The sequence below is a fragment of the Bufo bufo genome, chromosome 8 (genome assembly GCF_905171765.1).
Source record: "Bufo bufo chromosome 8, aBufBuf1.1, whole genome shotgun sequence".
Classification (NCBI taxonomy): Eukaryota; Metazoa; Chordata; class Amphibia; order Anura; family Bufonidae; genus Bufo; species Bufo bufo.
The window spans coordinates 126,633,765-126,654,257 of record NC_053396.1 but is presented as its reverse complement, the minus strand read 5'-3'; the positions used below and the strand labels follow the sequence as shown (position 1 = coordinate 126,654,257).

Here is a 20,493-nt window from a genome sequence, read left to right as displayed (position 1 = left end):
CATTTGAATACCTTAGTCCCATTGCATCCTGGGATACCAGCAGGTCCAGGGGCTCCATCCTGCCCAGGTAACCCCTGAAAGTACAATTTGGATTATCATTGTATATTTAGAATAAATATAAACAGGATAAAGAACCATTTAAGAACATATGGGGTTGTACTTACAGGCAACCCAGGAGTACCAGGAAATCCTGGAAGGCCCGGAGGTCCCTGAAAAGAGAAATATGTATTTCAATATGATCAAAACCGTCCTCAACTTCCATACACACCCACATAATTAGTGACACAAATTTACATACTCTTATTCCTTTGGGTCCAATTGGTCCTGATGTGCCATCATCACCCTAAAACAGATATAGTTTGAGAGACGTGTTACTGGAAATCATATTGTTTCCACTTAGATTCTTGTGAACACAGTAAAATTGTAAAATAGCATAGCTTATAATTGCTATAAAAAAAAAACAGTAAATAAAATAAACGAGCTGCAGATCATGCTCTAAATAAAACGAAAAGTGAAAACACAGGATAAAAAAAACTTTTATTAAAAGGGTCTTCCAACTCCAAATTTTTACAAGCAGCTGAGAATGGTATAAAAGACACCTGACTGAAGTGGTATATTTCTTCATGTGTATTTACTGACATCTAGTGGACGAATCAATAATTGCCTCCTCTATTCCATACAAAATAATATGCAAGACCAGCTATTAACAGGGGATCAGAAACTCGCTGATGTTTAATGTCCACAACAAATGCTTTGGCTTTAGATTTATTCATAGAAAGTGGATCCTTTGCTGCAAGTATTTAATTTAATGTTATTATTTTCCTGAAATAGACTTAAAGGGAGTCTGTCACCACCGCGGCCCATTTGCATCAAGCTGTAGCTCTCCTAATGTCATTTCCAAATATACCTTTATTTTTATTTCTTCTGATCCCTCATCTTTTGATCCTGAAAAAAGGGGTTTTGATAAATATGCAAATGAGGATAAAAAGAACCCAAGGGGCTGTCCTTATTGCCAAAGAAGCCCAGCCGTGCCCATTGGAGCAGAACACTGCTCCTGCCCTCCTCTTCTCTACACCTCCTGCCCTCCTCCTTGTCATCATGCCTCGCACAGAATGATCTAAAATTCTGAGAATAGGCCATCACTATAAAAATAATGGAAAACTCCCTAAATAAGCATTTAATAACACATTGCATAATTACTTGACTTTTTACTACAGAGCACAAACAAACTTCTTCTTCTTACCTTTGGACCCCGAGGTCCAGGTGTTCCTTCAGGTCCTGGAAATCCAGGTAAGCCAAGCTGTCCTTCTAATCCGGGAAGCCCCCTTTCTCCCTATTACAAACAAAGAGTTAATAATGAGAAAGGCTTTCTATATTGGAGAAGTAACATTTGCTATAAAATGAGGTTGTGAAAAGTCCTGTCTAGGAAGACTTTCAGAAAAGGTAATAGGGCTCATTCAGACGGCCGTATGCTGTCCGCAAAAATACTGAATGCTATACGTTTTTTTGCGGATCCGCAAAAAAACGGATCTGCAAAAAAACGGATAGCATTCAGTATTTTTGCGGACCCATAGACTTCAATGGGGCCATGTCCTGATTTTCACAGACAAGTATAGGACATGTTTCATTTTTTTTGCGGATCCGCAAAAAAAACGGATAGCATTCAGTATTTTTGCGGACAGCATACGGCCGTCTGAATGAGCCCATAATGTGAGTATTTTATAAGATGATATACTTGTTTGCTACAGTATATGAAGCTGAGGTGCCAAAGGTAAAGCTAAACTTACCAAATAAATTGGTGAATGAAATAATTCTCTTCCAGGAGTAAGGAAACTCCTTCTAGCGCCACCTATAGGTAGCTGCCCTGCAAGTCAATGTCCGCTCCACTAAAGAGTCTTGAAACATTTCTAAGATACATGGGTACTGTATGGCAGTACTATATGTACATCAATAATAATACACTTCTAACATTAGAAAGGAGCAATAGATAATAGGCCTGCCATCAAATTAGATAATTACAATGGTGATTGTTTTATATGCAAACCCTTAGGCCTAGTTCACACAAACGTTTTTTTTGCGGGTGTACGGGCCGTTTTTTTGTGTTCCGTATACGGTCCGTATACGGAACCATTCATTTCAATGGTTCCGCAAAAAAAACGGAATGTGTTCCGTATGCATTCCGTTTCCGTATTTCCGTTTTTCCGTTCCGTTGAAAGATAGAACATGTCCTATATTTGGCCGCAAATCACGTTCCGTGGCTCCATTAAAGTCAATGGGTCCACAAAAAAAACGGAACACATACGGAAATGCATCCGTATGTCTTCCGTATCCGTTCCGTTTTTTCTGAACCATCTATTGAAAATGTTATGCCCAGCCCAATTTTTTCTATGTAATTACTGTATACTGTATATGCCATACGGAAAAACGGAACGGAAAAACGGAAAGGAAACGGAAACACAACGGAACTCAAAAACGGAACAACGGATCCGTGAAAAACGGACCGCAAAAAACAATAAAAGCCATACGGTCGTGTGAACTAGGCCTTAGCGTCCATTCACACGTCCGCATCCGTTCCGCAATTTTGTGAAACGGGTGCGGACCCATTCATTTTCAATAGGCCGAAATGTGCTGTCCGCATCCGCATTTGCGGATCAGCACTTCCGGATCCGCAATTCCGTTCCCGAAAAACATAGAACATGTCCTATTCTTGTCCGCAATTGCGGACAAGAAAAGGCATTTTCTATGAGAGTGCCGGCGATGTGCGGTTCGCAAAATGCGGAACGCACATTGCCGGTGTCCGTGTTTTGCGGATCCACAAAAGAAATACGGACATGTGAATGGACCCTTATAAGCAGAAGTGCACAGATCTGATAGGGCCCCTCAGTAAAACTTACTATGGGCCCTCCTGCCCCACCCAATTTCCCAGTACATGTGTGACAATCACTTCCTGTCAACGTAAAGCACAAGCTCCAGATTTCTAACAAATTTATGTTTTTTTTTTAATTAACAGGATCTCCCAAGAGTTCTCTGGATAGGTCCTCTAGATCAGTATCTGATCGGTGGGGATTTGACACCTGGGACCCCTGCCAATTAGGTGTTTGAGAAGGCATCAGCGCTTGCAGTATCACCATGGCCTTTTCTCAGCTCACCAAGCACACTGCCCTATATATAGTCGTTGTGTTCACTTCAATAGGGCTGAGCTGCACCTAGGGTATGTGACCAATGAATGTAAAGTCACATGGCCTCGGAAAAGCTGGAGAAGGCTGTGGTGCTACTGCCATAACCAGTGCCTTCTCAAAAGCTGATTGGCGGAGGTCCCAGGTGTTGGACCCCCACTGATCATATACCGATGACCTATCTAGATGCCACCGATGAATGTGACATCACATGGCCTAGGAAGAGATCTAAATACTCAGAGCACAGCCGATCGGCAGGGGACCTGGGAGTCGACTGCCCGCCGACCTCATATTGATGACCTATCCTGAGGATAGGTCATCAATATGTACTGTATTTTTTGTTTTATAAGATGTACTTTTTTCTCCTCAAAAGTGGGAGAAAGTAATACTGTTGAACACTTTCATTATGTACTCACCGCTCACCCACTGTGCTATATCCTGACTGTGTATAGTGTCAGGACGTAGTGTACGTAGGCCTGCACTATGACCTCAAGCTGTGCAATATCAGGTCACAGTGCAGTGAGGCGCTGGCAGAAGAGGGGTGAGTGCAGGAAGAGCTCACTGAAGTTTTTTATTTTATTTTACTGTCTGGTCAAAAATATTTTTTCCTTATTTTCCTTCTCAAGAACCTAGGTGCGTCTTATGATCAGGAGCGTCTTATACAGCAAACAATTCCTTTAAATTGCAGAGAACCCCTTTAATGAGTTTACAACTTACTGAACTAGAAACTGTAATAATCTTTTTTGCACTGAGCTCCCTCTAGTGGCGGCTGCATAAAAATGCAGTGTTGCAGTGTTTTCACATCGAGAATTGAAGCTTCGAGTGCAGCGCCAGGCCCCCCTCCCCCTGTAGCAGTTGCGTGGTCTGCCTCCATTGAAGGTATGACACAACTTACAAGCCAATGTTCAAGGGGACACCAAAGAAGAAAAGTACTTTATAAGTGTATATAGCTAATGTTCAAGCCTTCTATCTGCACACCCCATATAAATATCCAACATCTATCAGATACTGCTGAGACACCTAGGCACAGAGTAATGAACTGCTTTATACTTTGTGACACTGACATGAAGATATTCTATAAGCTGTGTGTCTGCACTGGATTACATGGAACACATCTATTCTTCTGATTATAAGCCCCCGGCAGGTGGACATATGAGACAAGCCGTCTAAACCTTCTGACTGGTTGCAAACATGGGCTCTCTGTGAACATGACTCAAAGCTTCTGCTGGGCAAATATCCAGTACAATACCACAGACTGCCCCGAGGGACTAATTATATAGCGGATATCATTTCCTACTAAAATCTTTCAGTTCTTTTCAGATCAAGTCCAATAAAATTATCTATGACCTTGTTTTTAAGCGTCCCCGGTACGAAAAAATAACAGTGGTTTTCCTTGTAAATCTGTGGGTGATTATGAGTACAGTCGGGCTTCATTTTTCTGATGCAAAGTTCCATATGTCCTGCGTAACCACGGTTAAAAGCAAAAATTGTGGTTGCAACCTCTAGGGGAAGCTTAACCCCTTTGCACATCTTGACCGAGACGTACGTGGCGAGTGCTGGCTGTGCTGAACAGCTGACACCCACCTTCGGTAGCTAGGATCAGAGAAAACTTCCATCCGGACCATTTAACCCCCCAGATGCCGATGCTCCCTATGCCACTTGATCGTTCCCTCCCTAGTGATCATGTGCTATCACCACGCTGGGAGAGTTAGAGCGGGCACCATCCATTTTTTTTAAATAATAAGCCACACCTGTAAGCCCACCTAATCCTCTTTCTGCCGACCACACAGTAATTGTGCACCACTGGTTCCCCCTTTGTGCCTCCCCACACAGTATGTCTTCCAAGTACCAACTTACAATTATGATGCCCCTTCGAGTAGGATGTCCCCTAACTGCCCCCTCAGAGCAGGGTGATTCCTTGGTGCCCCCTCACAGTAAGATGCTCCTTTAGTGCCCCTGACACAGTGTGATGCCACATTAGTGCCTCCCCACACAGTATGATGCCTTCAAGTTTTCCCTCACAGTAGTATGATCCCTTAAAGGGGTTGTCCGGGTTCAGAGCTGAACCCGGACATTCCTCCATTTTCACCCAGGCAGCCCCCCTGACTTGAGCATCGGAGCACTTCATGCTCCGATGCTCTCCTTTGCTAAATCGCGATTTTTTTGAGATCCGGTGACGTACCGGGCTCTCCATGGGGCTGCCAGAAAGTCCGGTGACGTCATCGGCAATGATGGGCGGGATTTAGCGCTGCCCTAGCCAGTAAAACGGCTAGGGCAGCACTAAAGCCAGCCCATCAGAGCCAGTGACGTCACCGAACACACTGCCGGGCGGAAGCTTCAGCCCGGCAGTGTGTTATGATAAAAAGAGCCCGTGCCCTGCGCGATTTAGCGCAGGGCAAGGGAGCGCATCGGAACATGAGATGCTCCGATGCTAGCCTCAGGGGGGCTGCCTGGGTGAAAATAAGAGTATGTCCGGGTTCAGCTCTGAACACGGACAACCCCTTTAAAGGGGTTGACCACTTTCTGGTTACGGTTGACCAATATGTTTGTAAGTTGACTATAAGGCACAAACTGATATAACCTTTGTTGAAATTCTGTGTAATTTTCTTTATTTCATAATATATATGCCAAGTCTTTTGTGCTGTCCACATAGAGGTTTTGTCCATAAAATGGCTGCCGGTGGAGGGTCATATGACCAGGGAAATACAAAATACACTGCACCTGCCATCTGTACTTGCACTGTTGGGCATTTGTTTGAATGTGTTTGAATAGAGGAGACTGTGACTGTGTGAGTGATGTGCCTGGTCACATGACCCTCCATCAGCGGCCATCTTACGGACAGAACCTCTATGTGGAAAGCACAGAAGTATTGCCCAACAATGGGACATATGAAATATACAGTAGCAAACAGAACAGAATATCAACAAAAGGTTATATTACTAAGTGCCATATAGTCATCTTAGACACACATTGGTCACAAGTAGCCAGAAAGTGGCCAACCCCTTTAAGTTTCCCCACACAGAATGAGACCCTCTTAAATGCCCCCAGAACAAACTGATGTCCTCTAAGTGCCTCCCTTATACAGTATGATGTCCATTTAAATGCTCGTCTCATAGTTATGCCCTATTAAGTGGCTTCCACCCAGTATAATGTTCCTTTAAGTGCCCAACACACAGTATGATGCCCCCTTAAGTGCACCCCACATAGTATGATGCCCCATTAAGTGACCCCACACACAGTGATGCCCCCCACTCATAGTTATCTCCCCTTACATGCCCCCTCACACAGTGATGTCTGCCTCATAGTTATGGCCCCTTAGATGGCTCCCCACACAGTGACATCCCCTTATAGTGATGTCCCCTGAGGTGTCCCTAAACAGACACAGCGATGTCCCCCTCACAGTGATCCCTCCTTCATAGATAACGGCTCCTTAGATGGCCCTCACACAGTGATGCCCCGCTTTTAGTTATGCCCCCTTAGATGCCCTCCTCACAGAGTTGTGCCTCCTGTTTCAATACTTACCTACCCCACACTGACCTGACGAACAGAGCAGAGCATGTCTGCTCCGCTCTGTGCAGAGCTATCTGTGCAGCAGGTGTGATGACATCACTACATCGCAAACTGAACTACAGGCAGCAGGGGAATGGTCCTGAGGACACAGATACAGTTGAAAGCATAACATGCAGCGGTCCAGACGGCTGTCAACCACGATCTAACCTCTGCTATAGACTTTCACCTAACATCTGGAGCTGGCATTTTTACTGCACAGAAAAACAGGTGCAAAAAAGTAACTAAAAATGTAAAAATGCAGAAGTCACCACTAAAAACCTATGTATGCATTAAATGTGATAAAATTAGAAACTACGTTTCTCCCATGCTACTTTTAGCATCATGCTCTGGCCCTTCAGCGCTGACGTCATCTTCCTGGCTACAGCGGTGACATCCTGTGCATACGATGTCGCCGTGCACCCAATCACTGGCTTTAGCATTATACAGCACATGACTACTGAGGCCAGTGACTGGCTGCAGCGTTGAGGTGGTGTGCATGGGACATCACTTTTATACTATGGAAAACAAACACCATTGAGGAGAACTGGAGTGCCAAGCTAAAAGTGGCAAAAAAGAAACGTCAAATGACCCTGCCAGGGACCAGAGGAGTGCGCATAGGCTGGTGCTTTTTCCTATAGTGTGCAAGTACGGCGACCGCTGCTAGATTGCAGGGTGGTCATAACCCCTGGATACGAGCAGTGTATAATGTGATGGAAAAATTAATTCAGCCAGCAAAGGAGGCAATATGGACAATCACAATACATTAGTAAGTGCCTTGTATTAACTTTCTCTACGATAAATGCCATTTGCTGAAGTGAGACAGCCCTTAATCAATGACTTGCCTAGAAAAGGGTGATTAGTAAGCAGGCCCCTGGGGCATGATATAACAGCAATAGTATAAAATATGTCAGTGTCATGTTGGATTCTCTACAAGTATTTCATCTTATTTGTATGCAGACTGCCAAGTATTAAAGGGAACCTGTCACCTGGAATTTTGGGTATAGAGCTGAGGACATGGGTTGCTAGATCGCCACCAGCACATCCGCAATACCCAGTCCCCATAGCTCTGTGTGCTTTTATTGTGTAAAAAAAAGATTTGATACATATGCAAGTTAGGCCTCTTTCACACGACCGTATGGCTTTTTCAGTGTTTTGCGGTCCGTTTTAAACGGATCCGTTGTTCCGCTGTGTTTCCGTTTCCGTTCCGTTTTTCCGTATGGCATATACAGTATACAGTAATTTCATAGAAAAAATTGGGCTGGGCATAACATTTTCAATAGATGGTTCCGCAAAAAACGGAACGGATACGGAAGACATACGGATGCATTTCAGTATGCATTCCGTTTTTTTTGCGGACCCATAGACTTTAATGGAGCCACGGAACGTGATTTGCGGCCAAATATAGGACATGTTCTATCTTTCAACGGAACGGAAAAACGGAAACGGAATGCATACGGAGTACATTCCGTTTTTTTTGCGGAACCATTGAAATGAATGGTTCCGTATACGGACCGTATGCAGAACGCAAAAAACGGCCCGCAAAACGAAAAAAAAACAAACGGTCGTGTGAAAGAGGCCTTAACCTGAGATGAGTCCTGTACGTGAGATTAGTCAGGGACAGGACTCATCTCAGGTTAATTTGCATATGTATCAAATCGTTTTTTTTACACAATAAAAGCACACAGAGCTATGGGGACTGGGTATTGCGGATGTGCTAGCGGCCATCTAGCAACCCATGTCCTCAGCTCTATACACAAAATCCCGGTGACAGGTTCCCTTTAAGTTGTTCCCTAACTGTGTAGAGTTATTTCTGACTGTTGTTACAAAGAATAATCTCATATAATCACCTCATCAAAGATGCAAGACTTGTATAATAAAACAAAGTGTACAGAGCATGTTGTAACTGAGCTCCTGCTGGCTCCTGCCTGCGGATGACTTGATGCCTAGCGAGGTATTCATGCTCAGGCAGCTGAACAGCGGAACCACCCAGTACCTGGAACCAACAAGCCCTTGTCTCCTGTTTTATTGTGGTCTAATATATAAGTAAATATATATATACAGTGGAAATAAAAAGTCTACACACCCCTGTTAAAATGTCAGGTTTCTGTGATGTAAAAAAAAATAAGACAAAGATAAATCATTTCAGAACTTTTTCCACCTTTAATGTGACTTATAAACTGTACAACTCAACTGAAAAACAAACTGAAATCTTTTAGGTGGAGGGAAGAAAAATAAGGTTTTTAAGTTCTGGGTGGGAAAGAGGGGGAGAACTCAATGTTTTCATTGTTTGGACATTTATTGTTCTATGTTAAGAAAAGAAAAAAAAAGGAGTAAGACACTTAATCTTTACAACTCTCTATTGTGAAAAGCAAAATCTATGTACTTACAATGTTTATTCTTTTTGTATAATTTGTTACACATCATTTGTACCATTTCTTGCTGATAATAAAAATATTGGAAAAAAATATATAAAAATAAAATAATATGGTTGCATAAGTGTGCACACCCTTAAACTAATACTTTGTTGAAGCACCTTTTGATTTTATTACAGCACTCAGTCTTTTTGGGCATGAGTCTATCAGCATGGCACATTTTGACTTGGCAAGATTTGCCCACTCTTCTTTGCAAAAAGACTCCAAATCTGTCAGATTGCGAGGGCATCTCCTGTGCACAGCCATCTTCAGATCCCACCACAGATTTTCAATCGGATTCAGGTCTGGGCCATTCCAAAACTTTAATCTTCTTCTGGTGAAGCCATTCCTTTGTTGATTTGGATATATGCTTTGGGTTGTTGTCATGCTGAAAGATTAAGTTCCTCTTCATGTTCAGCTTTCTAGCAGAAGCCTGAAGGTTTTGTGCCAATATTGACTGGTATTTGGAACTGTTCATAATTCCCTCTAGCTTAACTAAGGCCCCAGTTCCAGCTGAAGAAAAACAGCCCCAAAGCATGATGCTGCCACCACCATGCTTCACTGTGGGTATGGTGTTCTTTTGGTGATGTGAAGTGTTTTTTTTGGGCCAAACATATCTTTTGGAATTATGGCCAAAAAGTTCAACCTTTTTTTCATCAGACCATAACACCTTTTCCCACATCCTTTTGGGAGACTTCAGATGTGTTTTTGCAAAATGTAGCCTGGCTTGGATGTCTTTCTTCATAAGAAGAGGCTTTCGTCTTGCCACTCTACCCCATAGCCCAGACATATGAAGAATACGGGAGATTGTTGTCACATGTACCACACAGCCAGTACTTGCCAGATATTCCTGCGGCTCCTTTATTGTTGCTGTAGGCCTCTTGGTAGCCTCCCAGACCAGTTTTCTTCTCGTCTTCTCATAAATTTTGGAGGGACGTCCAGTTCTTGGTAATGTCACTGTTGTGCCATATTTTCTCCACTTGATGATGACGGTCTTCACTGTGTTCCATGGTATATCTAATGCCTTGGAAATTCTTTTGTACCCTTCTCCTGACTGATACCTTTAACAATGAGATCCCTCTGATGCTTTGGAAGCTCTCTGTGGACCATGGCTTTTGCTGTGGGATGCGACTAAGAACATTTCAGGAAAGACCAACTAGAGAAGCTGAACTTTATTTGGGGTTAATCAGAGGCACTTTAAATGATGGCAGGTGTATGCTGACTCCTATTAACATGATTTTGAATGTGATTGCTTAATTCTGAACACAGCTACATCCCCGGTTATTGAGGGTGTGAACACGTATGCAACCACATTATTATTTTTATTTATTTTTCTTCCCTCTACCTAAAAGATTTCAGTTTGATTTTCAATTGAGTTGTACAGTTTATAGGTCACATTAAAGGTGGAAAAAGTTCTGAAATGATTTATCTTTGTCTCATTTTTTTACAGCACAGAAACCTGACATTTTAACAGGGGTGTGTAGACTTTTTATATCCACTGTATATATATATGAAACTTTGCGTAACAGCAACCTGATCATACAGCTACTACTCCTATAGTACTGTAATTATACGGGCATTGGTAGTACCTGCCATGCTTTCAGATCTTCTACAAGGCAGCATATACTTCTTGGGCTTCCAGCGTTGTCCACTTACACACTGTAACATCTTTTCTCACACCACACTGTAATATATTATCACTCCGCTAACCACATCTAATGGCTTTTTATAAGAGATACAACCATAGATGGGCATTTATTAAGAATTGGTGTTTTACCAGCCAGTCTTAATCTATGCCCCACTGGCATCAGATGTGCCACAATTATTAAGACTCACAAGTCTCTTAATAATTGCTGTGCAGGTCCATGCATCACAACTGAAATCTACACCAGTAGGGAGCAAGTATAGATTTCAGGTATAACCAATAACCCTTTCCTGGCATAGATTATAAATATGCCAGATCAGCTATATTCTGCCCCGTAACGCCCTCTCCTCCCCCAACTCTGTCCACTTTTTAAAAGTAGTGAACAGAAAGTTTCTAAATTTTTGCACAAGAGGGCGTGTGCCAAACTTTACTTTCTAGGGTAAAGGGGTTGATTATATTTTGGTGATCAGTAATTTCACTGCAATAAATTCATACACAGAGACCTGTGACACCAGAATATGTAATTTGAATGAACTCCACGAGCGAGTATTCCGCGCGGGTGCAATGCGTTATGTGAACGCATTGCGCCCGCACGGAATCCGGACCCATTCATTTCAATGGGGCTGCGTACATACATGTGCGTTGGTTTTCACGCATCACTTGTGCATTGCGTGAAAATCGCAGCATGTTCTATATTCTGCGATTTTCATGCAACGCTGGCCCCATAGAAGTGAATGGGGCTGCGTGAAAATCGCATCGCATCCTCAAGCAAGTGCGGGTGTGATGAGTTCTTCATAGATGGTTGCTAAGAGATGTTGTTTGTATACCTTCAGTTTTTTTATCACGCACGTGCAAAACGCATTAAATCGCATGAATAACTGAACGCGATCGCAGACAAACTGAATGACTTTGCTTGCGAAATCGCACATTTTTCACTGAATGCATTCGCAACGCATCCGGACCTAATCCGCACACGCTCGTCTGTAAGGGGCTTACTGTGATTTCGGCTTTTGAATGAATTATTATCATTCATATGTTAACTAATACCTAACAGGGCGTTGGGACTTATCAGGACATGATGGGGGTCATTTATTAAGATCAGCATTTTAGATGCTGGTCTTAATAACCCCCATATCTGGCGGTAGATCCACTGAAGTTATGTAAAGGCACCGGCCTCTACATAACTTTGGCGCATCCACCGCCTGTCTAAATCTACACCAGCTTCCTTGCTGGTGTAAATTTAGAACATTTTCTATGCCTAAAACAGGCGTAGAAAATTAAAAATGAGACGGGCCTGGCAGTCCGCACCCTTCTCTGCCCACCCCTTTTTTTGGCGTGAGCGGGAAAAAGTCGCAGACTGCAGCGCCTCAATCTGTGACAGTTGGTAAATGACCCCCAATGTCTTTGTCAGTCATGTGGAATGCCATCAGCCTCATTAGAACCATAGGTCCACACAGTAAGATTTTACAGGTCAGACAGGTTGCATGTCCTTGCTATGCACTGCAATGGAGACACTGACTAAGTATTGATTACTAATCTCCAACCTACTATTCAATTGATATACGGTAACCTCCAGTGTAAAATCAGCCAACAAAAGTTGGAAAAAAAACCCAGAAAATGACAAGTTGAAACCGAACAGTTACGTCACCAGTGCTTTGTCTGGCACTGCTCATTCCGTGTAACTGCCAATGATGCAAGGCCACAGCGCTGTGTGCTTCCCTCCTTCTCGCCACCTTTGAAGTCTCCTGACAACATCTTCGCTTTGTTTCACTCCGCGCAGAAGCCCTTTTTTTTTATTAGCGAAACAATTAAATGAGTAACTGTCTTTTGCTCGTGCTTGCACAGTCTTTCTTTATCCTCTTGAGTTGTTACTAGCCTGTGGGTAGCTATGATTAAACATTTCTAAAGCTAATCTGATCCTAACTGGCAAAGTTGTAGTCATGTGGCACTAACCTCAATAAGGGAGCATTCACACGACCGTAAGTGTTTTGCGGAATGGAACAACGCAAGCGGACAGCACACATTGAAATGAATGGGTGCGCACGATGCGGATCCATTTATACGGTCGTGTGAATGCTCCCTAAGACTGTGCCATAGTCTCTATGGTAAAAACCTAACATCTGCTTATGCAATTTATACAGGTTATGTTCATACTATATGGCGATATCCGCTCCCTCAGTTATGCCTTCAGTCCTCCATGAAGGAGAACTGGAGAAAACACCTAGACGCCAGAAGCAAAGTCCATGCACTGGAATACTGGATCTACTGGAAGGTGAAATGCGCATGAGCGTAGCTGGGTGATATTTACCTTATCCCCCTTTACACCACTGCAGTCACATTTGGATGTACAACCCTGGCAAGCCTGTGAAGAAAAGAAAAATAAAATGAGATGTTTTTGCACTTTCTTGATATTTAGGCTCTGCAGAACATGATGCACAGCAGCATTATAGAAACACCCATCCAACAACTCAAACATCCATTCATACGAGTCTCTAACGGTTACTGAGGCCGGGGCTTTGTAGGAGTCGTCGTAGTGAAGTATTGAGAAGGATAAGCTCAGGCTGACAGCAGGGGTAACATGCCATATCTGGGGCCACCTGTTCCTTCCAACAGTTCTGTATTTATAGGAAGAGGTATGCACCAAAAATACACAAGAAGTGCAAATCAAAATTCATGACTATTAAGTAAGCTAATAAATCCGCTGGGAGTCGTAGCCGACTACATGCAAGTATTGATCAGTGCTATAATCTTCAAAGCTGGCAGAAGTGCTGGCTCAGCAGCCATGCTAATCTGTGAACAAGACATTACAATGGAGCCAGGGGGAGAGATGCGTCAGCAGATGAAGGCTACCCACTGGTGAACAAGCAAGCCTACGGCTCGTATGAAACGCTGGAGGATACATGTAGAGGAAATAAATGATTACATTTGCAGTGATAATATAAGAAATATTTTAAGAGATACAGAGTATTAATGAAAGGTTTTTGAAGACGTTTTCAATGCTTTGGCATGGAGAGTGCTAAATCTTGTACAAATGTAACTTAAAGAGGACTTGTAAACTCTCCTGACATGTCCTGCATTCCCCATAAAACAGAAAGACTGGAGAACGTCTTCATAAAACTATGCCCTGTGAAGTTTCATTGTTATTCCTCCTAGAAATGCATGAATGAATTGACAACTGAGCATTACTATTTTCCTTATTAGAGTAGATAATGAGGCTTTAAAGAGGACCTGTCACCCATTCTGACTTCTAAGTTTTCGTAATTACTGTGTTCCCCATGTAATATCCATTCTGGAGTATCTATTCATATAATTCTATGATGTGCCATAGAAGTTATGAATGAATTGCTAGCAGTGAAGGTCCAGATGGGTATTACCAGTTGGGGTGTGTCCCTACACTGTCTGACACCAGCAGCACTGACTGGATAGTGTCAGACTGTACAGGGGACACCCCTCCCAACTGGTAAGGCCTCTTTCACACTGGCGTGTGCGGCCCGTTGCCGTATTGCGGCCCGCAAAATGCGGGCCGCAATACAAGAGCACAGTCCGTGGGGCAGCCGCAGCGGATCGCAAAAAGATAGGACTGCTTCTGTAGGGTTCCGTTCCGCACCATTCGGCATCTCCGGATTTGCGGACGCATTCAAGTGAATGGGTCCGCATCCATGATTCAGAATGCCCACGGAATGCTACCCGTGTTTTGCGGATCCGCAAATGCGGTCCGCAATACGGCAACGGGCCGCACACGCCAGTGTGAAAGAAGCCTAACACCCATCTGGACCTTTATTGTAAACTGCTAGTAATTAGTGTTGAGCAAAGTTGTGTTTTCAAGTTCGACGTACAAGATTCCAGGTTATCTAAGAATTCCGTTAGGGATTCTGCTACCATGGATCATAATTATGGTCCGTGGTAGCAGAATCCATAACAGAATTCTTAGATAACACGAACCTTGTACGTCGAACTTGAAAACACAAGTTTGCTCATCCCTACTAGTAATTAATTCTTCATTCATAACTTCCAGATGGAATAATAAATGAACTAAACAACATAGAGTCATAAGAATAGACGCTCCAGAATTGTTACTAAGTGAGGAATGCCAGTAGTCACTAAAACAACATTGTCAGGAGAAGTTATGGGTCCTCTTTTCAGCCTATGTCCAGCAAGCACTGGTTCACGCTGAAAACTGTTTAGCAGATCTTTGGTCTGTAAAATAATGATAATAGCAAAGATAATCCTCGCCCGAGCCTGGAAGAGCTCTACAATTCCCAAAAAGGAAGAGGTTATCGCAGCTATTACTAACACTTTTATATGTGAAAAGTTTATTACATTTGGCAATTCATACAGGTCATAACTTTGTTCAGACGTGGGAAGCGTGGATGCATTAGGGTACTTTCACACTTGCGGCAGAGGATTCTGGCAGGCAGTTCTGTCGCCGGCACTGCCTGCAGGATCTGTCAAAACGTATGAAAACTGATGCCATTTGTCAGATGGATCAGAATCCTGATCCGTATGACAAATGCATTGAAATGCCGGATCCGTCTTTTCGGATCCGGCATTTATTTTTTTACATTTTTTGCAGTCTGAGCATGCGCAGACCGCAATGCCAGATCTGTTTTGCCGGAACACTCGGGGCCGGCATTAATGCATTTCAATGGGAAAAAATGCCAGATCCGGCATTCCGGCAAGTGTCCTAGAATTTTGGACGGAGATAAAACCGCAGCATGCTGCGGCATTATCTCCGTCCTGAAAAGACAAAAAGACTGAACTGAAGACATCCTGAACGGATTGCTCTCCATTCAGAATGCATGGGGATAAAACTGATCAGTTCTTTTCCGGTAATGAGCCCCTAGGACGGAACTCTATGCCGGAAAAGAAAAGCGCTAGTGTGAAAGTACCCTTATGCCTCATGCACACGACAGTTGTTTGTTGCGTCTGCAAATTGTGCGTCCGCTAAAAAAAACGAATGCGGCATCCGTTTTTTTTGTAGGATCCGTTTTTTCCACAGATCCCTTGTAATAAATGCCTATTCTTGTCCGCAAATGTGAAAAAAGTAGGACATGCACTATTTTTTTTTGCTGAAGGGAAACACGGGCGATGGATGCGGAACACAAACGGATGAACTATCAGCATTTTTTAGCTGACCCATTGAAATGAATGGGTCCCCATCCTATCCGCAAAAAAAAAAAATGGAACGGAGGCCATGTGCATGAGACCTTACTCAAGACGTATCATCACATAACCTGTCACTAGTGATACGGCATGGACATGATTGTCTATCATCCTTACACTCCGTACAATATTCATGCTACACCTCCCAGACTAAGAATATGTTTTCTTTTCCTTATTTACTTGTTCTTTTTGCATCTAATGTTTGCACAAATCCGCTGAATCTACTTTGCTGTATGATGTAACAAGATTTATGATCCGGATTAAATTTCTGATACGTATTTATTTTTTTGCTCAGATACTGTTAAACACTAATAACATTATACTCTACCTAAAGGGCACGTATCACTTTTATTTTTTTACTAATTAAAACCAGATACTAAAACATTATATTTTTTATAATCCATTTTTATTTTCTGATTGTATACTGTTATTCTATTTTCTATACTTGACTATGTTAACAGCATTCTGAGATACACTTTGTATAAGCCACATGGATCACAGGAACCTGTAGACTGGAGATTAACTTCTATGGGAGTGTGTTGTGAGTATACTCTGTGACCTGTGAACATCTTGTGCTACCTTTCTATGCATCTACTATGTACCTATCTATCTAATGTGATGATAATGAGATGACTGCTGAAAACTGATCTCACCAAAACAAGAAGTATCAGCCTACTCTGAGGCTCAGTGTCCAGAGTGAAAACTGGACATCATATATCAAAGCAGCAAGCACAAAGTATTCATTAACAGTATGCTCTGTCTCACATCTCATCACTGTATGGTATACACGGTTTCATGTAGAAATCAATGACTTGGAATTGCATCTACTTTAAGCCAGAAAGTTCAAGTCGTATCTATTGTTAGGCTCCTTTCAGACGGGCGTTGCGGGAAAAGGTGCGGGTGCGTTACGGGAACACCCGCAATTTTTCCGCGTGAGTGCAAAACATTGTAATGCGTTTTGCACTCGCGTGAGAAAAATCGCACGTGTTTGGTACCCAAACCCGAACTTCTTCACAGAAGTTCAGGCTTGGGATCGGTGTTCTGTAGATTGTATTATTTTCCCTTATAACATGGTTATAAGGGAAAATAATAGCATTCTGAATACAGAATGCATAGTAAAACATTGCTGGAGGGGTTAAAAAAAATAATAATAATAATTTAACTCACCTTAGTCCACTTGATCGCGTAGCCTGGCATCTCCTTCTGTCTTCATCTGATCTCTGTGCAGCAATAGGATCTGTGGTGACGTCATTCCGGTCATCACATGATCCATCACCATTGTAAAAGATCATGTGATGGATCATGTGATGACCGGAGTGACGTCACCACAGGTCCTATTGCTGAACAGAGATCAGATGAAGACAGAAGGAGATGCCGGGCTACGCGATCAAGTGGACTAAGGTGAGTTAAATTATTTTTTTATTTTTTTTAACCCCTCCAGCGATGCTTTACTATGCATTCTGTATTCAGAATGCTATTATTTTCCCTTATAACCATGTTTGCGGATGCTTGCTTGCGGATGCTTGCGATTTTCACGCAACCCCATTCATTTCTATGGGGCCTGCGTTATGTGAAAAACGCACAAAGAGGAGCATGCTGCGATTTTCATGCAACGCACAAGTGATGCGTGAAAATCACTGCTCATGTGAACAGCCCCATAGAAATGAATGGGTCGGTATTCAGTGCGGGTGCAATGCGTTCACCTCCCGCAACGCATCCGCGCGGAATACTCGCCCGTGTGAAAGGGGCCTTAATCCTGACACTGGAGCACTGAGGGCAAGTACATGATCCCCAGAATATCATGCTGTCAGTCTGCATTAATGAAATATTTTTTTCATACTGCACTATTTACAAGTGAATCTGCTTCCAAAAGATCTTGTGATTTTGTGTTTCTGCCCTTGTGGGGAAAAAACCGCCAAAGAAAAAGTGATGTGCCCAATAGAGCAATAATGCATGTGACAATCATAGATGGCCACTAGAGGGAGCCATTATATAGCATGCACAGTGGATTTTAGCCATAGTATTTTTACATTACTTTCCTCTACAGGTCCTACCTAAACTGGCCTCCATTAACTTTAAAGAGTAACTAAACATTTGAATACATTTTTGTTAAAATGTCCCTAATGTCATAATAACACATTTAGTAATATACTTTATTAATGGTTTTTGTATTTTAAATAGACCCCCCAAACAATCTGCTGATCGCTAGCAGGGGAGATCGCTGCATTTACATGTAGTGATCTCCTCCAGAGTATGGAGAGGAGCGATCGCTAATCGCTCTTCCCCATACTGTCTCGTTGTTTCCTGCCAGCAGATCGTGTTTACACAGAATGATCTGCCACTGGGAAATGATGATCTTTCGTGCTGCACAAAAGATACAATTACCCGATGAACGAGTGTTTTGCTCGTTCATCGGGTAATCGGCGGTTCATTTACACCTCCAGATCGCTAACGACCGTTACTAGTGATGCTGGTTAGCGATGATCGTTTCAATTTTCAGCCCGTGTAAAGGGCCCATATCATTGCAGAATTTATAAGCTTCTGTTCGGGTGAAGAACCACATACTGTAGAGCACATGAACATTTGGAATGGTGGAAATTATTATTATTAAAAAAAAGTAGTTTATGTATCTACACCGCAGCATAAACTCAAGGCCAGTACTAAATAAGTACTGCATTTTCAAAGTTACCCAATTTTGTATACAGATCATATCTTCTGGATAGGTCATCAGTATCTGATCGTTGGGGGTCTGACAACCGGGACCCCTGGCCTTGGCTAAGCTGCGTGAAGGCCATGACACTACTGCACGAGCGACGATGCCTTCTCAAACAGCTGATGGGTGGGGTCCTTGGTGTCGGACACTCGCCGATCAGATTCTGAAGATCTATCTAGAGGCTAGGTCATCAGTATAAAAGTCTCGGAAAACTCTTAATATTCCCATAGTACATCCTTATTAAATTATTACAATCTACCCTCACTGCAAACACCCTGCTGCTCACAAAGCCAGTGCAAGAAGCTGACATGATCCCACCAAAGCCATTTGTCAGTGACACAGGTGGTTTGGACACTTACAGAATGCAGTATCATGTCTGGGGCCAGCCCTGTAATGACAAGTATGAGCGCAGGAGAGGGATGAGCGCCTGTGAAAGGTGTCCTCAGGGCATGAATGCTTCTCATACTAGTCAATCACAAGCCTCACAGGAATGCGTCTCTCCCAGGAACATTTTTTAACATTTTGCTAGTTTGCATTTGAAGGATCGGAGAAAGTTTTCCAAGGGTTAGCCTGAGGATCTCTCTAATTGTACCTGACACATAGGCCAGCTGATTGCATTGTATGATACGGAAAGGTGCATACATGTTGTTTGTATTAGCTGTACAACCTTCCTTTATTTCCTACTATGGCCTCTTGCCTTTTTATGGCCTTTTTTCAGTATTTTGTGGTCTGCTTTTAACGGATCCGTTGCTCAGTGTTTTGTTTCTGTTCACGTTCCGTAGTACCGCAAAAAATCTCTGTATGGTTTCCGTATGCGATCCGTTTTTTGCGGTTCGCAAACGGAAACATGACATTTGTAATCATTACTGTAATGTACAGTAATGTTTGTAAACAAATATAAAACTTAGAAATACCCGCGCTAGTTGGGAATGACTATTAGTAGCAATGATCAGTTCTTATTATAGTAAAGAAATCAGTGCCTGTACCTGTCCAGGGGATCGAAGGTAAGCGTCCTGGTTTTCAGGTTATTTCTTCATTTAGGTTTTATTGAGTTTTTGCAATATAACAATATAAAACAGTTGCAAATTCACGTGATATGAACATTTCAAGTATGATGTCTATAGAACTGTAATGGGTATATAGAACCCGACATCAGACAATATGAACCACGGAACAATATGAGGTAGAAATGCCCAAGTGGACATGTAGATTATGATAGTAGACAAACAGACGAGACATTAGACAAGGGGGCAGGGGGGAGGGAAGGAGGGAGAAGGAAAAGGGGTTGTGCAGTTTCTTTTGAAGAGGTCAGACCTGCACATCCCGAAATGAGGCTGAGGAGCGAAAGGCTTCCCAGGGGCTCCATATCTTCACATATCGTAAGGTGTCAGCGGGTGTAATACTAATGAGGTCTTCTAGTCTCTGATACAGGGCGATTTCATCAAACCACTCCTCAGGCGAGGGGGGAGAGGAGGACTTCCAATGCCTGGGAATCACCGCCTTCGCTGCCTGTACCATGTATTTTAGGAGGGATTTCTTATATGCTGGGACATTCAGGACACAGTCGAACAGCAAGAGGGCTTCTGGAGAGTTTTGAATGGGGACACCTGTGACTTCTTTGATTGTTTTGTGAACAAAGTTCCAGAAAGGCCGTAAGCCGCTACAATTCCACCACACGTGGATCATCGTGCCCTCCTCCGTGAAACACCTCCAGCAACGGTCCGATACTGTCGGGAACCATTTATGGAGTAACGCTGGAACTCTGTACCATCTAGATACAATTTTGTAGCTCGTTTCTTGAGCTTTGGCCGAAATTGTTGATTTGTGCGATAGAAG

General features: G+C 42.9%; 1 protein-coding gene across 5 annotated transcripts in view; it reads right to left on the bottom strand.

The window, feature by feature from the left end:
* The window catches only part of COL4A5 (collagen type IV alpha 5 chain), a 158,790-nt gene that overhangs the window by 103,398 nt on the left and 34,899 nt on the right, over nt 1-20,493 (bottom strand). For all 5 annotated transcript variants that reach the window (XM_040442331.1, XM_040442333.1, XM_040442335.1 and 2 more), the window contains exons 2-6: nt 13,090-13,143; nt 1,244-1,333; nt 299-343; nt 165-209; nt 12-74 (exon numbers count right to left, since the gene is read on the bottom strand). In XM_040442331.1, the coding sequence (XP_040298265.1) occupies nt 12-74; nt 165-209; nt 299-343; nt 1,244-1,333; nt 13,090-13,143 (297 nt within the window). The remainder of the gene's footprint in view (nt 1-11; nt 75-164; nt 210-298; nt 344-1,243; nt 1,334-13,089; nt 13,144-20,493) is intronic.